Here is a 14,520-nt window from a genome sequence, read left to right on the forward strand (position 1 = left end):
AGCTCACCTGGGCTATCGGGAGAGTGGAGAGAGGAGGCAGGAAGGAGCACAGTCAACAATGGAAATGATTAAAATATGGTCACGGTGCTGGGGCAGGAGGTGCCCTAAGGGTCCCCGCCCTACCCCAGAGCCTTGGCAGGTGGGAGTCTGGGATCATTTCTGAACAGGCTGGCTCAGGAGAGCTTCCTGGAGTGGGGAGCTCTGGAGCTAGGCCTGGCAGGCTGGGTAGAGTTAGTGTAGGGCAGGTACCCCTGGGAGGATATGGCCAGAACAGGGAGCTGAGGCAGGAAAGTAGAGCTTGTGTTTGGGAAAAACAAGTCCTGTTTCCCTGGAGGACAGAGATAAGGCAGGAAAGCCTGGCGGGGTTGGGCAGCGGGGAGGGGGAGCCAGAGAGGTCTGATGGTCAGGCCCTGTGCTGGATGGGGGCTCTGGGCACAAATGAGTCATCTCCGCCATCCTAGGAAGAGAGCGTCCTGCAGACAGCACGCCATCGCACCCCATGCTGCCTGCGGAGGCACAGGACAGCCCTTGTGGGCTGGACAGCCCTTGCGGAAGCGCTGGATCCTTTACCCTGAAATCACTGGGTCCTGCAGTTCTGCAGACAGGAACCTGAGCCTTGGAGAAGTACAGCGCACCTGAGTGCCCGCCTCTAACCCAGGTCCACCAGGGCTGGACCTGGAGGAGGATCAAAGAGAGGCCCTGAATCTTGCCCCAAGGAGCTTCAGGTTCACTTGAGCTGGGGCCCTTGAGGAAGTGGGGAGGGCGGATCCAGGTCTGGAATCTTTGGATTGAAAGGTTGGAGATGCCTGTAGGACTCCCAAGGTCAGTGAGTTGAGGGCAGGGCACTGGGGCAGGCAAGAGACACAGGAAGGGCAGGGCAGAGCACAGAGGACCCAGCCTGGGGAGGGGGAGGCAGAGAGGGCTGGGCAAAAACAGCCTCCAGGCCTTGTGTATTTTCTCCACTCTGGTTCTCCTCCACCCTCCCACCCCAGCTCCCCGCAACCATCCTCCTGGGTAAGACGCTAAAGCGGGTCTCCTAAACCTAGGGTTCTGCAGGGCGATCCCCTCTGCCCCTTCACTGAGCACTCTCCTGTGAGCTAGACAGCCTTAAAGCGGGGTGGTGGGTGGTTTCTTCTGCAGGGTCCGGAACCCGGGGACAGGTGTGCTTAGAGTGGGTCCCCTCTACTGATGTTCTGCCCCGCAGGTAGTGCCTGGGGAGATGCAGGGGTGTGGGTGAGATTCGGAGAAAGGGTGGGCCCAGAGGTCCGGATCCTGGGGGACAGACAGCACCCCGGGCACCCTGGGGTGGGCGCACCAGGTACTGGCGCGAGTTTAGCGGGGTTCGTACTGCGTCCTGTCCAGCGCAGGCTACAAGCCCGGCCCCGCGTGGCCGTCGCGGAAAGGCATTTCCTCCCGGGACGCGGGTCTCCCCCGGCAGCCAGCGCAGTCCCTGACCCATCTCCGGAGCTGCGGGCGGTCCCGCGGGGCGCGGGCGAGGCCACAGCAGCGTGCGTGCTCGTGCGCGGCTGAGCCCGTGGCGTCCGCCGTGGCAAGCGCGGGGACGGCGTGGCCGTGGCCGGCGGTGCCCGCGCGTGCGCGTGGGTGCGAGCGGCGGGGGCGCACGTGGCCACCCAAACAAAGGCAGCGCCTCGTGACCGAGCTCGCGCGCGCGGACCCACCAGGGCAGGCGCGCCCCCGCGGACCCCGAGTCGGCCGCGGGGCGGGGGCGGTGCGCGGGGCGCGGCCCCTTTAAGGCGCGGCGCGGGGCGGGGCGGCGGCTGCGCAACGGGGCCGGGGGCGCGCAGACTCCGCGCAGCGGGACGCGAGCGCGCGACCTGGCGCCGCCGCCGCCGCCGCCGCCTCCGCGCTCGTGGCCGGGACCCGCGGGGCCGCCTCCTCCCGGCTCCCCGGCGCCGCTGGGCTCCCGGGCGGGCGGTAGGTGTAGCGCGGCCGGGCGGCCGGCGAGGAGGGCGCCGCGGCGGGTGGATGAGAGTTGGCCCCGATCTCCGCTCAGGGTAAGCGGCGCCCGCGGACACCCACCCATCCCGACCTGGTTGCCCCGCGGCCACGCTCCCTTCTGGGCGGGCGGCCCGCGACCCGGCGCACTCGGCCGTGCTCTCCCTGCAGCCGCCGGGGCCCGAGCCTCAGACCCTCCGAGCAGGGCTCTGCGCGGGCGCGCCCCGCACACGCCCCCGGGTCCCGCGCGTCACGGCCGCCCCCCGCGGGCACCGTCGGCGGCAGGTCCGGGTTCTGCCCGTCGGCCGGGGGAGACGAGGGCATCCCGGGGTTGCGGGGCCCGGACTGGGGTGGGGGTCGCCGGACCGGTGTCACTGACGCTGGGCCACTGGAGGGGGACGGGATCGGCCCGGGCCCGCCAATGTCGTCCTGCCGACCCACTCCCGGGTGGGACGGGAGAGGAGGAGGGCGCCCCAGCCCCTGCTTTCCTACAGACGACCTCGCCAAAAAGTTGTGGGCGCTTGCCCCCTCCGTGCACCCCACTTTCTGCTCTGTCTCCTCTCTCTTTGTTCGGGATGTTGAGCTCATGGGGCTCTGCTGGGGCGGGCTGGCACCTTGGCTGGAGCCCAGGCCCGTGCGCCTACTAGAACGTGGGATGCAGTGTGGCAACCCCGGCCTGAGGCCCCACATGTCCAGAGCAGGGCGTGCACCCCTGCCAGGCCCTGGACAAGGGAGGGAGGAGAGCCAGTTTGTCCCCAGCCGGGTGGGCTGGTGCCCCTGCCCTGTGGGCTGTGTGGCAGAAGGTGCAGCAGTGCCCCGGGGCCGGGGACCTGAGTGTGACCCCCCAGAGCCAAGTCCACTTTTTCGACTGTTGCCAACCCTGCATCTCCTGAAGTAGGAAAGGTTCGATTTGGGGGAGACCTTTTTGCAATATGGGGGTTCCCTTCTTGCCTGCCTTGTGTGGGTTAGGGAGAAAATTCAGAGGTGTCTCTCCTACACACCAAAAAGGAGGTGCCTGAGTCCCAGCCCAGTGCAGCCCTGCCCTGGGGCTGGCTTTGGGGCTGGGCCTGGGAGGGAGGTCAGAGTCAGGGTTCTGTTGCCTCAGAAGTCCAGGGCAGCGCTCCAGAGAGGAGTCTGGGACTTGCCTCCCTCACCCTCCTGCTCTGTGACCTTGGGCAAGGTAGTGAGCCTCCTGGACCTCAGTTTCCTCACTAGCAAGTGGGCAGGGGCAGGTAAGAGGATCGAGTGAGGTGATGTGGGCCTCCCTCAGGCTGGGCTCGCCCTGGGTCGGGGTTCAGAATGGGTTTAGGAGGTCAGTCATGGCCTCTGTCCCGGGCCCTGTGGCTGAGCCTGAAGTCTGAAGTCTGTCTGCCTGACTTTTGTGTCGGCCCATTTGGGGATACACAGTCTGGCCAGGGAGCGTGTTCAGTGGCTGCCCCTGCCCCGTGCTGGGGTGAAACCACGTTCCCCTCTTGTTAGCTGGGACTCCCCAGATGAGTTACCTCAGTAACCCTGACCCTCCTTCCTGCTGCAGACCCCTCCGAAGACCCCTGCCTGGCCCAGGAGAGGGGCCCTGCCTGTCTCGCTTTCCTCCTGCCTTGGTGGCGGTGTGGACCCGTCTGCAGCACTTTGTGGTCCCAGGGCAGGGACCTCCAAGCCCCATAGCTGGGCTCACAGGGAGATGCAGCTTGGTCCTGGAGCCTGGGAAGTTAGGCACCTGGGGTCTCAGTGGGCCACCAGCTCTCTGCTCTGTTGCTCTTTCCTCTCAGCTGCCCCTGTGGCTGATGTGTGGAGTGCGGCTGTCCCAGCCGTGCAGCCCGGGGGCAGGTTGGGCCTGTCCTGTGATCTGTCTTGCACTCTGGAGAGCCGTTTCCTGGAAACTGCACGGGAAAGGCTCAGAGCTGTGGTGTGCTTCCATATGGCCCTGAGAGGCTGTTTATTCGGGGTCTCCTGCTGAGGGAGGTGGAGGACCCTTCACCAGGAAAGAACCAGGTGGTCTCTCTCCAAGCCACTGGCCTTCCAGGCCCTCCCCTTGGTACCCTCCTCTTATCTGTGGAGCCCTGCGCTGGCATCAGGTAACCTTTGCTCTCTGCTCTCTGCGGCTTCACCTTCACTAACTAGAAAACGAGGGAGGAGAATCAGAGCCGGTTTTCCTGAATCACCGTTTCTGCTGTAGAATAGAACAGTGGTTCAGGCTCAATGAAAACCAAGTGGTTTTGGAGTCTAGTGAGCCTTTGCTGTCAGGGAGGGCTGCCAGCCTGAAGCCTGTTTTCTCTTTGGAAAGAGTGTCAGAGTAATGTTATAGATGTTACAGAAACAGCAGCACCCCATGGGTCCTGGTGACAACCCTTTTATTGGAGAACCTGGGGCCCCGATGGTCCCATGGTGTGATCCGTGTTAGTGATTGTGCCATCCGTGTACCCCCTCCCCTCCCTGGGGGCCACATGAAGCCTGCTTCCAGCTCGCCATGTTTCTCTGTTTGGGTATTTCTCTCCGGTAGCCAAATCTACTGGGCTTTGTTTGACAGTGGGGTTCCAGTCCTGTCATGATGGGGCTCCGGTCAGGGGCTCATTTTAGGAGGCTGCCCCTTCTCGGGGAGCTGGGGAGGCTTCCCCGTATGTGGGCCTGTGTGTCAGGTTTGGGGGCTCCTGCCTAGTGGCCACAGTGGGGGTATTTACAGAACTCCTGTTGGTGTGGGCGTGTGCTGGCTGGGAGGGAAGACGCCAGGGGCTGGCTGGGTGGCATGGTCACCCCCTGCCTGAGTTCCGGCCTCCTTCCCTGCAAGGCGGCCCAAGAGGCTGCTGCCTGGCCTCTTTAGGGGAAAGGAGACCATCTCTGCAGGAAGCCCGGGGCAGCAGAGACAGTGTTGGGGTATGTGGCAGAGCATCCCTGCTCTGACAGAATTTGGCAGTGAATTGAGGGAGAGAAGCTGTGGCCGGGCTTAGTGAGTAACAGGCGGAAGGCAGAGGTGCTCGCTGGGAAGCAGCGTCTCTTGCCTGGCTTGGAGATGGTCGTCTGCTGGTCGCCTCCGAGGCCAAGTGGACCACTCACAGTGCTTTTGAAGGCCTCTGGTTTGGGCATCCCGCAGGCTGGCTTGGGGTCTCTTTGGCACCGTGGTGGGTTTAGAAACCTTTTCTTTGGCTTTTGGTGGCACAGCAATGGTCTGAAAATACTGCTTGTAAAGAAGTAAAAGTTCAAGTCCTCCACCGTCAGGTGTGGCTGGGGGGTCTAGGAGGAGGCCTGGATCTCCCAAGGGGACAGTTATGTGAACAGAGTGTCACAGGCCTAACCCAGCCCAGCGGGTGGGGCCCAGGCCAGCCTGTCACCTGCTTGGAGCCCTTGGCTGCTGGGGAAATCTAATAGTTTAACTTGAGAACTTAAAGGCAGGTCACTCAGACTCTCTTAGAGACGGAGATGGCGCAAGAGAATATGGGTTTTGCCGGGCGCAGTGGCTCCCACCTGTAATCCCAGCACTTTGGGAGGCTGAGGCGGGCGGATCACCTGAGGTCGGGAATTCGAGACCAGCCTGACCAACATGGAGAAGCTCCTGTGTTTACTAAAAATACAAAAAATTAGCCATGTCTGTCATCCCAGCTACTCTGGAGGCTGAGGCAGGAGAATTGCTTGAACCTGGGAGGCGGAGGTTGTGGTGAGCCGAGATCTCTCCATTGCAGTCCAGCCTGGGCAACAAGAGCGAAACTACATCTCAAAAAAAAAAAAAAGAAAAAAAAAAAAAAAGAAAAAGGAAAAAAAGAGAAAAGAAAACGCGTGTTTCCCTAATTGGAGAAAACCCTGTTGTTTTGCGTTTGGTGTCTCGGCATGTGGCAGAGGCCTGGGCGGACACTTTGGGCTGGTAATTCGCCGCTAATGACAGTCCCGTCTGCAGGGCTACTGTTCCGATTGTTTGGCGTTTGAGTTATAACCTAGGGTTGTGATTATGTTTAAACCCTGTGATTCAAGTCCCCTGTGGTTACACAGGAAAGGCAGGAAGTACCGGTCTATCAAAAACATTGGTAATAGTAATAGAAATCACTCATTCTGCACAGCAGGCCTGCGCTGAGTGTTTTACGCGAATCGTCTCAACAAAGCCCTCAGAGCATACAACTTCACCCCATTTTACAGATGAGGAAACTGAGGCACAGGGAGGCAGTGCAGCTTGCCTGAGTCCCCAGTTTGTTCCTGAGCAGAGCTGGGATTTGCTCTGAAGGCTATGCTCATAAACATTGCAGCCTTTCTGCCTTCCGAATAATCCTCTTCTAAGAGGGATTTTGTGAGAGAAGTATCAGCAATAAACTTAAAGTCGTGATGAGACTTTTCTCTTTGCTGTCAAACATGCAGTAAATAGCAACATGTGGATAGCATGTCCTGCTCGGGTCCAGACAGCCCTCTAAGCGTGATACACGATTTATTTTCGTAACAGCTGGCAGTAGGTGCTCTTGTTAGCTGCATTTCACACAGGAGGAAGCCCTGGCACAGAACCGTTCAGCAGCTTGCCCAGGGCCACAGGTTGCTGTGTGGTGGAGGTGGGTTTGGACCGATGGGCGGTGCTTTTAACCCAAGCCCCATATGCGAAGGGATTGGGTGGAGAGCATGCTTGATCTTGCTGCTGTGTGTTCTTGGGCAAGACACCTAACCTCTCTGGGCCTTGGTTTGGTCACTTGTAAATGAGGGCCTTGGCCTAGGGTATAGAAGCCAGAGCTTGAGAGCTGGCTCTGGCCTGAGGTGGCTGTGTCTGCACCACCTCCCACAGGGAGGCCCAGGTGGGTGGAGAGACCTGGCTGCCACATCCCTAGAGGAAGCAGGTCTGCTGAGGAGCAGGCTGGGGCTTTGGCTGGGACTGGGTGGGGCCTTGGCTGGGGCTGGGTGGGGCTGGGTGGGGAGGCCATGGGTGGTCGAGCAGCGAGGGCTTCTGGGATGCACTTGGCAGTGGCCGAGGCAGTGCCCTCTGTGAAGTGAGGTCCGAGGAGGCAGAGCGTGGGGGTGCTGGGAAACTGTGAAGCTCTGTGCTGGGTGAATTGTTACTTGTCCCTGGGGAACAGGAGGGACAAGAGACTGCTCGGGAACCCGTGCTACCAAACTCCCGAGAAGCTGTAGTGGGAGAAGCTGAATGCTGGGCAGCGAGCAGTTAGGAGGGTCCAGGAAATGACTCAGCCTCTCTTGGTCGGTTCCCCTGCGGGCCATTCCTGGGACCTCTCTGCTCCACGTCCCCTCGCCAGGGAGGCCTCCTGTGAATGCCCCAGCCATGCCTCTGCTGTCACCGCTCTCCTCTTCTGGAGGTTCTGGTTTGTCTACTGTTTACCATGCTTCCCTTCTAGAAGGTGGGCTCCTGAAGTTAGGGGTCTCTGCTCATGTCCAGTGACATGGAGTGGCGCTTCATGGTGCCTGATATCCTGGGTCCCTGGCTTGGGGCTGAGCTGGGCTGTGGAATGAGGTAGGGCCAGGGGCCAGGCTGGGAGAGAAGTTGTTTGTTCCCCACTCTTGGTGTTGACCTTGGCCACCTGGCTGAGGTGTGTTTGTCAGCATCTTTATTGAGGTGTAATTCACACACCATACAACACACTCATTTAAAGTGCACAGTTCACGGACTTTTAGTACATTCACCAAGTTATGCAACCATCACCACAGTTGAAACCCAAACAGGAACCTGGGCCTTCTAGATACTTTAGGCACTCCCTGGACCCTTCCTCCCCGCCCCTGGCCACCACCTTTCCCTCTCTCTCTCTCTGTCTCTCTCTCTCTCTCTCTCTCTCTCCCCCCTGTTTTTTTTGAGATGGAGTTTCGCTCTTGTTGCCCAGGCTGGAGTGCAATGGCACGATGTCAGCACTGCAACCTCTGCCTCCCAGGTTCAAGTGATTCTCCTGCCTCAGCCTCCTGAGTAGCTGGGATTACAGGCGTGCACCACCACACCTGGCTAATTTTGTATTTTTAGTAGAGACGGGGTTTCACCATGTTGGTCAGGCTGATCTCGAATTCACGATCTCAGGTGATCCACCCGCCTCGGCCTCCCAAAGTGCTGGGATTTTAGGTGTGAGTCACCATGCACCCAGCCAACTCTATTTTTTAAAAACTGTTTTAGATTTATAGAAAAATTGCAGAGATAATCCAGAGTTTCCAAATTATCCCTACCAACCATTGCAGTTTGTTGGGTGATTAGCATCTCACATTAGTGTGATAGGTTTGTAACAATCCAGGGACTGATACTGATACATTATCATTAGCCAAAGTACATAGTTTGTTCAGATACATTAGCTTTTACCTAATGTCCTTTTTCTGTTCCAAGACTGCATCTCGGGTCCCAGATGACATCTAGCTGTCGTGTCTCTGTAAGCTCCTCTTTGCCGTGACGGCTTCTCAGAGTTTTCTTAGTTTTGATAACTCTGACAGTCTTAAGAAATAGTAGGTATGTTGTGGGATCTCCATCCATTGGAATTTGTCTGTTTGGACAATTGGAATTCCTCTGTTGGAATTTGGATGCGTTTCTCGTGGTGAGACCGGGGCGCCGGCTTAGCGGGAGGAAGACCGCAGAGGCGCGGTACCCTCTTACCGAATCACGCCAGGCGCACACCGTCGATGTGGCCCGCGGCTGCTGGTGCTGGCTTGGCCACCCGGCTGAGGTGTGTTTCTCAGGCATCTTCATAGCAGTTCTTGGGTTTCCTTCCTCCAGTACTGTTGCCTGTGGGAGGAGGTCACTACAGCCAGCCACACTTAAGGGCTGAGGAGTCACGCCCGCCTCCTTGAGGGCGGAGTGACTTCGTCACTGATGTGGCCGTCTTCTGCAGGGGGGTCTGTCTCTTCTCCTCATTTATCAGTTTATGCAGCTGTTTACTTATCCGTGTGGGTTCGTGGATACTCATTTAATCCGCTGGGTCTCTGCGAAATGCCGTTATTTTGTTTGCTCACTTGTTCCAGTGCTGGCTGTCGGGCCCCCTGGACGTACCCCTTCATGGTGGGTGGTGTGAGTCCTTCCTCATTTCTGGCCCTACGAGGTGCTCCAGGCTCAGCTTGTCCATTCCCTGCCCAGGCTTAGAGTCAGCCCCTTCTCCAGGGAGCCTGGGTTTCCTTTTGTTGGAGGGTGGAATCGGAAACCAAGATCCAGGTAGCAGGTGCGCTTGTCGGTACTGGGGTGTCATTGCTTCTAGGCCCTCTCAGCTGACAGCAAGGAAAAGCACGCGTGAGCTGACGCACGGGTATGTACATGTCTCTGCCTGTGTCCGTGTGTAGCCTCCTGTACCTGTATCGAGTGAAGCGTGCGTTTGTGCTGCTGATGAACTCTGATCCGATTCCTACGTGGATCTTTCTCGTCTTCTTTCTTGCTGATCAATTCATGTCTATTCAAGCAGCAGGAAGCCAGACTCCCACCGCTTGCCACCCATCTACTTTATCCCGGTGTGTCTGCATAGTGGGACTGGAGTCGTTAGTGGGACCCCTCGGGAAACAGTTCCCGATCCCTTGGCTGTCGCAGCATGGCTGGCTGGCTGGGGCTGGGGAGGGGCCGCCGCCTTCCCAGCGTGGTTCCATGACTTAGAGGGAAGAGGGGAGGGAGTCTGCAGAAGAACCAGGGACTTCCCTGCTGTGCTTAGTCAGCCTGGCCCCGCAGGGACAGGCACTGGCTTGGCATTGCTTTGAGACGTGAAAGTGGGACTGATTTAGAATGCATCCCGGAGTCTGGCCTCCTCGGGCAAGGAGGAGAAAGGCTGCCGGCGGGACGCTTTAGAGCTCAGACAAATCTCCGACTCCATCCTGGCCAGGTCTGTCCCCTCTCCGCCCCTGAACTTGCCACCCTGGCAGGGGACGGCCTTTGAAAAGATCTACAGAGCCGCATCTGCTGGCCTTTCTGTTAAGCGTCTTTCATGCAGGACTGCGTCAGTCTCTTGCAGAAGTTTTGGGAAGACAGAGAATCAGGCAGTCACTCCCCGTCTGCTGGTTTGTCGGTGGTGTTTTCCAGGCAGCATTTTTGGGATCTGAGTGGAGCATTTTTTTTTTTTTTTGGGGATGGAGTTTCGCTCTTGTTGCCCAGGCTGGAGTGCAATGGTGCGATCGCGGCTTATTGCAACCTCCACCTGCCAGGTTCAAGTGATTCTCCTGCCTCAGCCTCCCAAGTAGCTGGGATTATAGGCACGCACCACAATGCCCAGGTAATTTTGTATTTTTAGTAGAGATGGGGTTTCTCCATGTTGGTCAGGCTGGTCTCAAACTCCCGACCTCAGGTGATCCACCTGCCTCGGCCTCCCACAGTGCTGGGATTACAGGCATGAGCCACTGCGCCCAGCTGCCTGTCTTGTTTTCTTAATGTTGGGTTAACTGCGGCCCTAGATCTAGGAAGCCTCCAGTCACAGCACCCCAAGGCCCTTGCCTGGAATACACGACTTTTACTCTTGTGTTCGTGGTCCCACGAGGAGTTCTGGCTTCTTATCACCTGTCCTGGGCACCTGAGTGATGCTTCCACCTTCAGGGCACACATGGTGGGAGGGAGCTTCTGCGAGGTGGAAAGGTAAAGAGAGTCTGTGCCGGGGAGGGAGCGACAAGGAGGGCTCCCTGGAGCCGTGAGGGAGGGGCACAGGAGTTTGAGGACGTAGGAGTGGGGACGGCTTGGGACCAGCCTCTCAGGTCAGCTTGTTAAAGGCCAGCCTCTGTGCAGGGCTCCCGGAGACCCAACGAGCATGTCCCTGCAGCTCCTTTGGGGCCAGGACTGGGGTTCCAGCCACGTGTTGGGTGCAGTGGGATACCTGGCTCCTCTGTCCGCCCCCTGAAGGCCCTCATCTCTGTGCTATGGGGCTAGGCCCTCCCATGACCCCCACATTTCCCCAACCCCATGGAGTGTGTCTAAGGAAGCAGGTGGAATTGGCCTGGCTCCCCGAGTCTGGGGCCTAGAGCAGAGCCCGAGGAGCCAGGGCTGCCCTGGGCGGGGGATGCTGGCATTCCTGGGAATGCAGCTTAGGGGGTGGTCCCCTCGCCTGCCTATGCCCCTACCTGGGGCCAGCCTCCTGCCTTCCCGCTGACCTTGTCTCCCTGCTCGCCCGGGCTCCTCCCCACCGCCCTGCGTGCCCCACCCCTGTACTCGCTGGGCCCCATTGGTTCTTCCCTGCTTTCCAGGTTGAGATTTGTGGGCTGGCTCAGTCTGGTGCAATGGTCAGAGGCATTTGCTGGGTGACACTGGCCCGGTGGAGCTCTGTCCCCTCCTCTGTTTCCCCTCCGCTCCCCAGCCCAGGGCAGCCCTGGCTCCCCAGGCTCTGCTCTAGGCCCCAGACTGAGGGAGCCAGGCCAATTCCACCTGCTTCCTTAGACACATTCCATAGGGTTGGGGAAACGTGGGGGTCACGGGCAGGCCTAGCCCTATAGCACAGAGACGAGGGCCTTCAGGGGTCAGACAAAGGAGCCAGGTATCCCACTGCACCCAGAGCTCTGGCGTGGCTGAATTGCTGGTGGAGTCTCAGCTGCCCAGGGCAACTGGCTGCTGCCTCTCCTGGGACATGAGCTGGGGGGAACCCCTACCTGTCTGCTGGGGAAAGTGGCCCTGGGGTGAGCCTGGCCTGAGCAGTGATGGCCTACAGGGTCCTCTGTCTTCCTGCCCTGCAGCTGATGAAGAGGGAGCTGAGGCCCTGCAGCTCCGGGGGCACTTGGACCTAGATGGGCAGAGGTAGGAAGGTGTGTGTAGACCTTGGCCCCTGGGTGGGGAGTTTGGCGTTGAAAAGTCTGAAGCAACACCCACACTGTGTCAGTGTCCCAGAACCCAGCCTCTCACCCGGGAAGAACGGGACCGTAACTAGCCCCTGGTGCTGGACAAAGCCTGTGCTGATGATCGCGTACTTCTTTGCATGCTTTCTCAGCCCACTCTGTGCCTAGTGGCTCTTGTTTGCCACGGAACCCTGACAAAGTGGATTATGCCCTGCCCTGAGAGAACGCACAACTGACAGCAGGAGTGGACCCCGCAAGAGTGGAGGCCCCTGTGGTCTGTGGAGCATGTGTGCCCACGAGGCTGTGATGAGCCAGTGATCTGGGGCCCCAGAGTAGAAGGTGACGTTGTGTCCCCAACCACTGCTGGACCGCAGCAAGGTGTGTGAGTCATTTCACAAGTTCTCCACCCAAGAAGTGAAACTGTCAGGTTTAAGTGTGTGGGGATAGGAAGGGGAAGACTGTTCCAAAAGCCCAGCCGTCCGGAGTGACACCGGGCCATCAGCTCTGGGAGGCGGACACTGGGCCATCAGCTCTGGGAGGTGGAGACCTTTGGGGTCCCATTCCGGCTTCAGTGCCCAGGTTCGCGTCCACTGCTTGGTTTCTGTAGCCCTTCTCTTCCAACTAGGGGGATAGTCAGGGTCTGATAAAGGCTTGAGGGGGAGGGCCTCTCCCAGCAGCGTGCCTGACAGGCGGCCCAGGCCAGGGCAGAGGGCCAGTGGGCTGGATGGGGTCAGTGGGCGAGGCTCCGTCTTGTCCTGTCCTGTGGGAGGAGCCTAGGCAGGCACACTCAGCCAACCCCAGCTCAGGAGGGAGGGACCCAGAGGTATGGGCCTGAGGTAGGGTTGAAACAGGTGGAATTGACTGGTGGTCGTTGCTGGCTCCTGGAGCCTGACCTGCCCAGCAGTGGAGGTGGCAGATGTTTAGTGGAGAGGAAGTGAAACAGGTGTGTGCGCCAGAAGCCTGGGCGTCGGGTCGGGGCCGCGGGAAGATGGTACAGGGCTCCTGATTCTCCCTGTCTGGGCAGATGCACTCACATCACAGGATGGCAAAAGGCCTGAGGGTTCAGGGGGCCAGGGCCTGGTCAGGAGGGGCACAGGCGGGGCGGGAGTGGGTGGTATCTACTTGGCTCTAGATGTCAGGATTAGAGAGAGACTCTGGGACAGCCCCAGCTCTGATGGAGCCCTATGGAGCTGCCTTCAGGGGCTCTGTCCCAGAGTCTCTCTCTAAACCTGACATCTAGAGCTGTGACTCAGGGTGGGAGGGCCCTGGGGGCTCACCCCCAGCCACCCCGTCTGCTGTCAGACCCTAGGAGCATGGGAGAAGCCAAGTAACCCTGGTGACTGCCCAGTGTCCCCCACAACCCGATGGGTGAGGAGCCGGTGGGGCAGCAGGGGCAGAGCTGAGGTCAGCACAACTCCGTCCCTGTCTGCCTGTCCCTCTTACGTCCCTCCAGGCAGCACCATGCAAGGGCAGGGAGGTGGCAGGCCTGCTGAGCTCTGCGGATGCGGGGCAGACCCGGCTGGCTTGTTGGAGCACCCGCCCTGGGTGAGTGCCGTTCATATTGGGATCTGCGAAGTGGGTCAAACCACTCTAGAGGGCAAAAGGGGAGCTGTGGCCTCTGGCCAGCCACCTTCTAAGCTTTTAAAAGGCCCCACCCCGGTCCCTCACAGTCTTAGCCATCAGCTGCCTTTGGAGAATGAGCGATCTGAAGATGTTCCTGGTTGGGGGGTAGGGGTGACCAGTGTTCCTGGAGCTGAGGGGTGCCCACCCTTTCGTCCATCCTCCTTCCCTGGCCTGATCCAGGAGCCCCAGCCTCGCCTCTCCATCCCCGGGGTCCTCAGGCTCTCCTGACGCCGGTCTCGGGAGGGCCTGTGACACTGGCATCAGTCCGGGCTGGGCAGAGCCTGGATGTGGCCCAGGCTGGGCTGGAGCCGAAGCCTTTCTTCCCAGGTCCTGTCATAGCTGTGGGGCCTGGGGCTGGTGACCCGGCCTCTGCCAGCGTCCCCCCACCCCCTCCCACGGTAAGGTTGGTGACAGCAAAGTTCTTGTAAGCATTTGAGATGTCCTGTGTAAAGTGCTGGCCCCTGGCAGTGCAACCACAGCTCGTCACTGTGGCGCTGGGCAGAGGGCTGGGTACACAGCAGGTTCTCCATCAGTACCGATGGGAGAAGCAGGGGCGGCGGGGGGACCTGGATGGGCGACACTCCCCGGCCTGCTGGTGCTCCAGGGAGGACCTTTTCAGAGTTGGGAGACCCTGGCCCAGTGTCCTTGTCCCTCCAGTTGGCTGCTGCCTTCCCAAAAGCCCTGGAGCCTTGTTAAAGGGGGCAGCTCTGGATCTTGGGGGGAGTCCTGGGTGTGGGGGCAGCTCTGATATGTGGGGGGGCCCTGGGTGTGAGGGCAGCTCTGATATGGGGGAGTCCTGGGTATGAGGGCTGTGCCTCACGTGGCCTGAGGGCAGATGGCCCAGTGTGGGGCCAGGCTGTCTGTGGGGATGGGGAGGGCTGCCCAGGGAGAAGGTGAGTGGGTGACCCTATTATCTGAAGACCTGCTGGGGCCAGGGGATGTGGGGGGTGGCTGCCACCCCTGCAATGACCCTGGAAGGACCGATGCTGCCCCTGCTCTGCAGATGAGTAAGCGGGTGTCTGCGAGTTCCCAGTTCTGCCTGCAGGGCCCATGCCCTGTGGCTACCCCCCAGTCTCGCTCTGTTTGCTTCATTTAAGTATTTTAGAAGATCACTCATCTGCCTCATGGGGTGGATCCTTAACTCTTCCGGCCCAGCCCACTCCAGAGGTTTCTAAGTGACCCACCTGCTTTGTGTGCATCTGCTTTTAGGCCTGCTGTGCTGCCTGGACCTTGGGCCCCGGCCCCCACCCTGCTCTGCAGCAGCCT

At 59.7% G+C, this 14,520-nt stretch overlaps 1 protein-coding gene across 2 annotated transcripts in view; it reads left to right on the forward strand.

Moving 5' to 3' along the window:
* The first annotated feature begins 641 nt into the window (after positions 1-641).
* The window catches only part of LOC105489795 (GRAM domain containing 4), a 102,300-nt gene continuing 88,421 nt past the window's right edge, over positions 642-14,520 (forward strand). Inside the window, exon 1 of one of the 2 annotated variants that reach the window (XM_011754885.3) lies at positions 642-725. Coding sequence is in view for 1 of the 2 variants with exons in the window: in XM_011754880.2 (XP_011753182.1) it covers positions 1,987-2,015 (29 nt within the window). In the remaining variant the exon portion in view is untranslated. Of the gene's footprint in view, positions 726-1,859; positions 2,016-14,520 lie in introns of those variants that run through there. The other variant, XM_011754880.2, reaches the window with a different exon arrangement.

The sequence above is a fragment of the Macaca nemestrina genome, chromosome 15, assembly GCF_043159975.1.
Source record: "Macaca nemestrina isolate mMacNem1 chromosome 15, mMacNem.hap1, whole genome shotgun sequence".
NCBI classification, from domain to species: domain Eukaryota; kingdom Metazoa; phylum Chordata; class Mammalia; order Primates; family Cercopithecidae; genus Macaca; species Macaca nemestrina.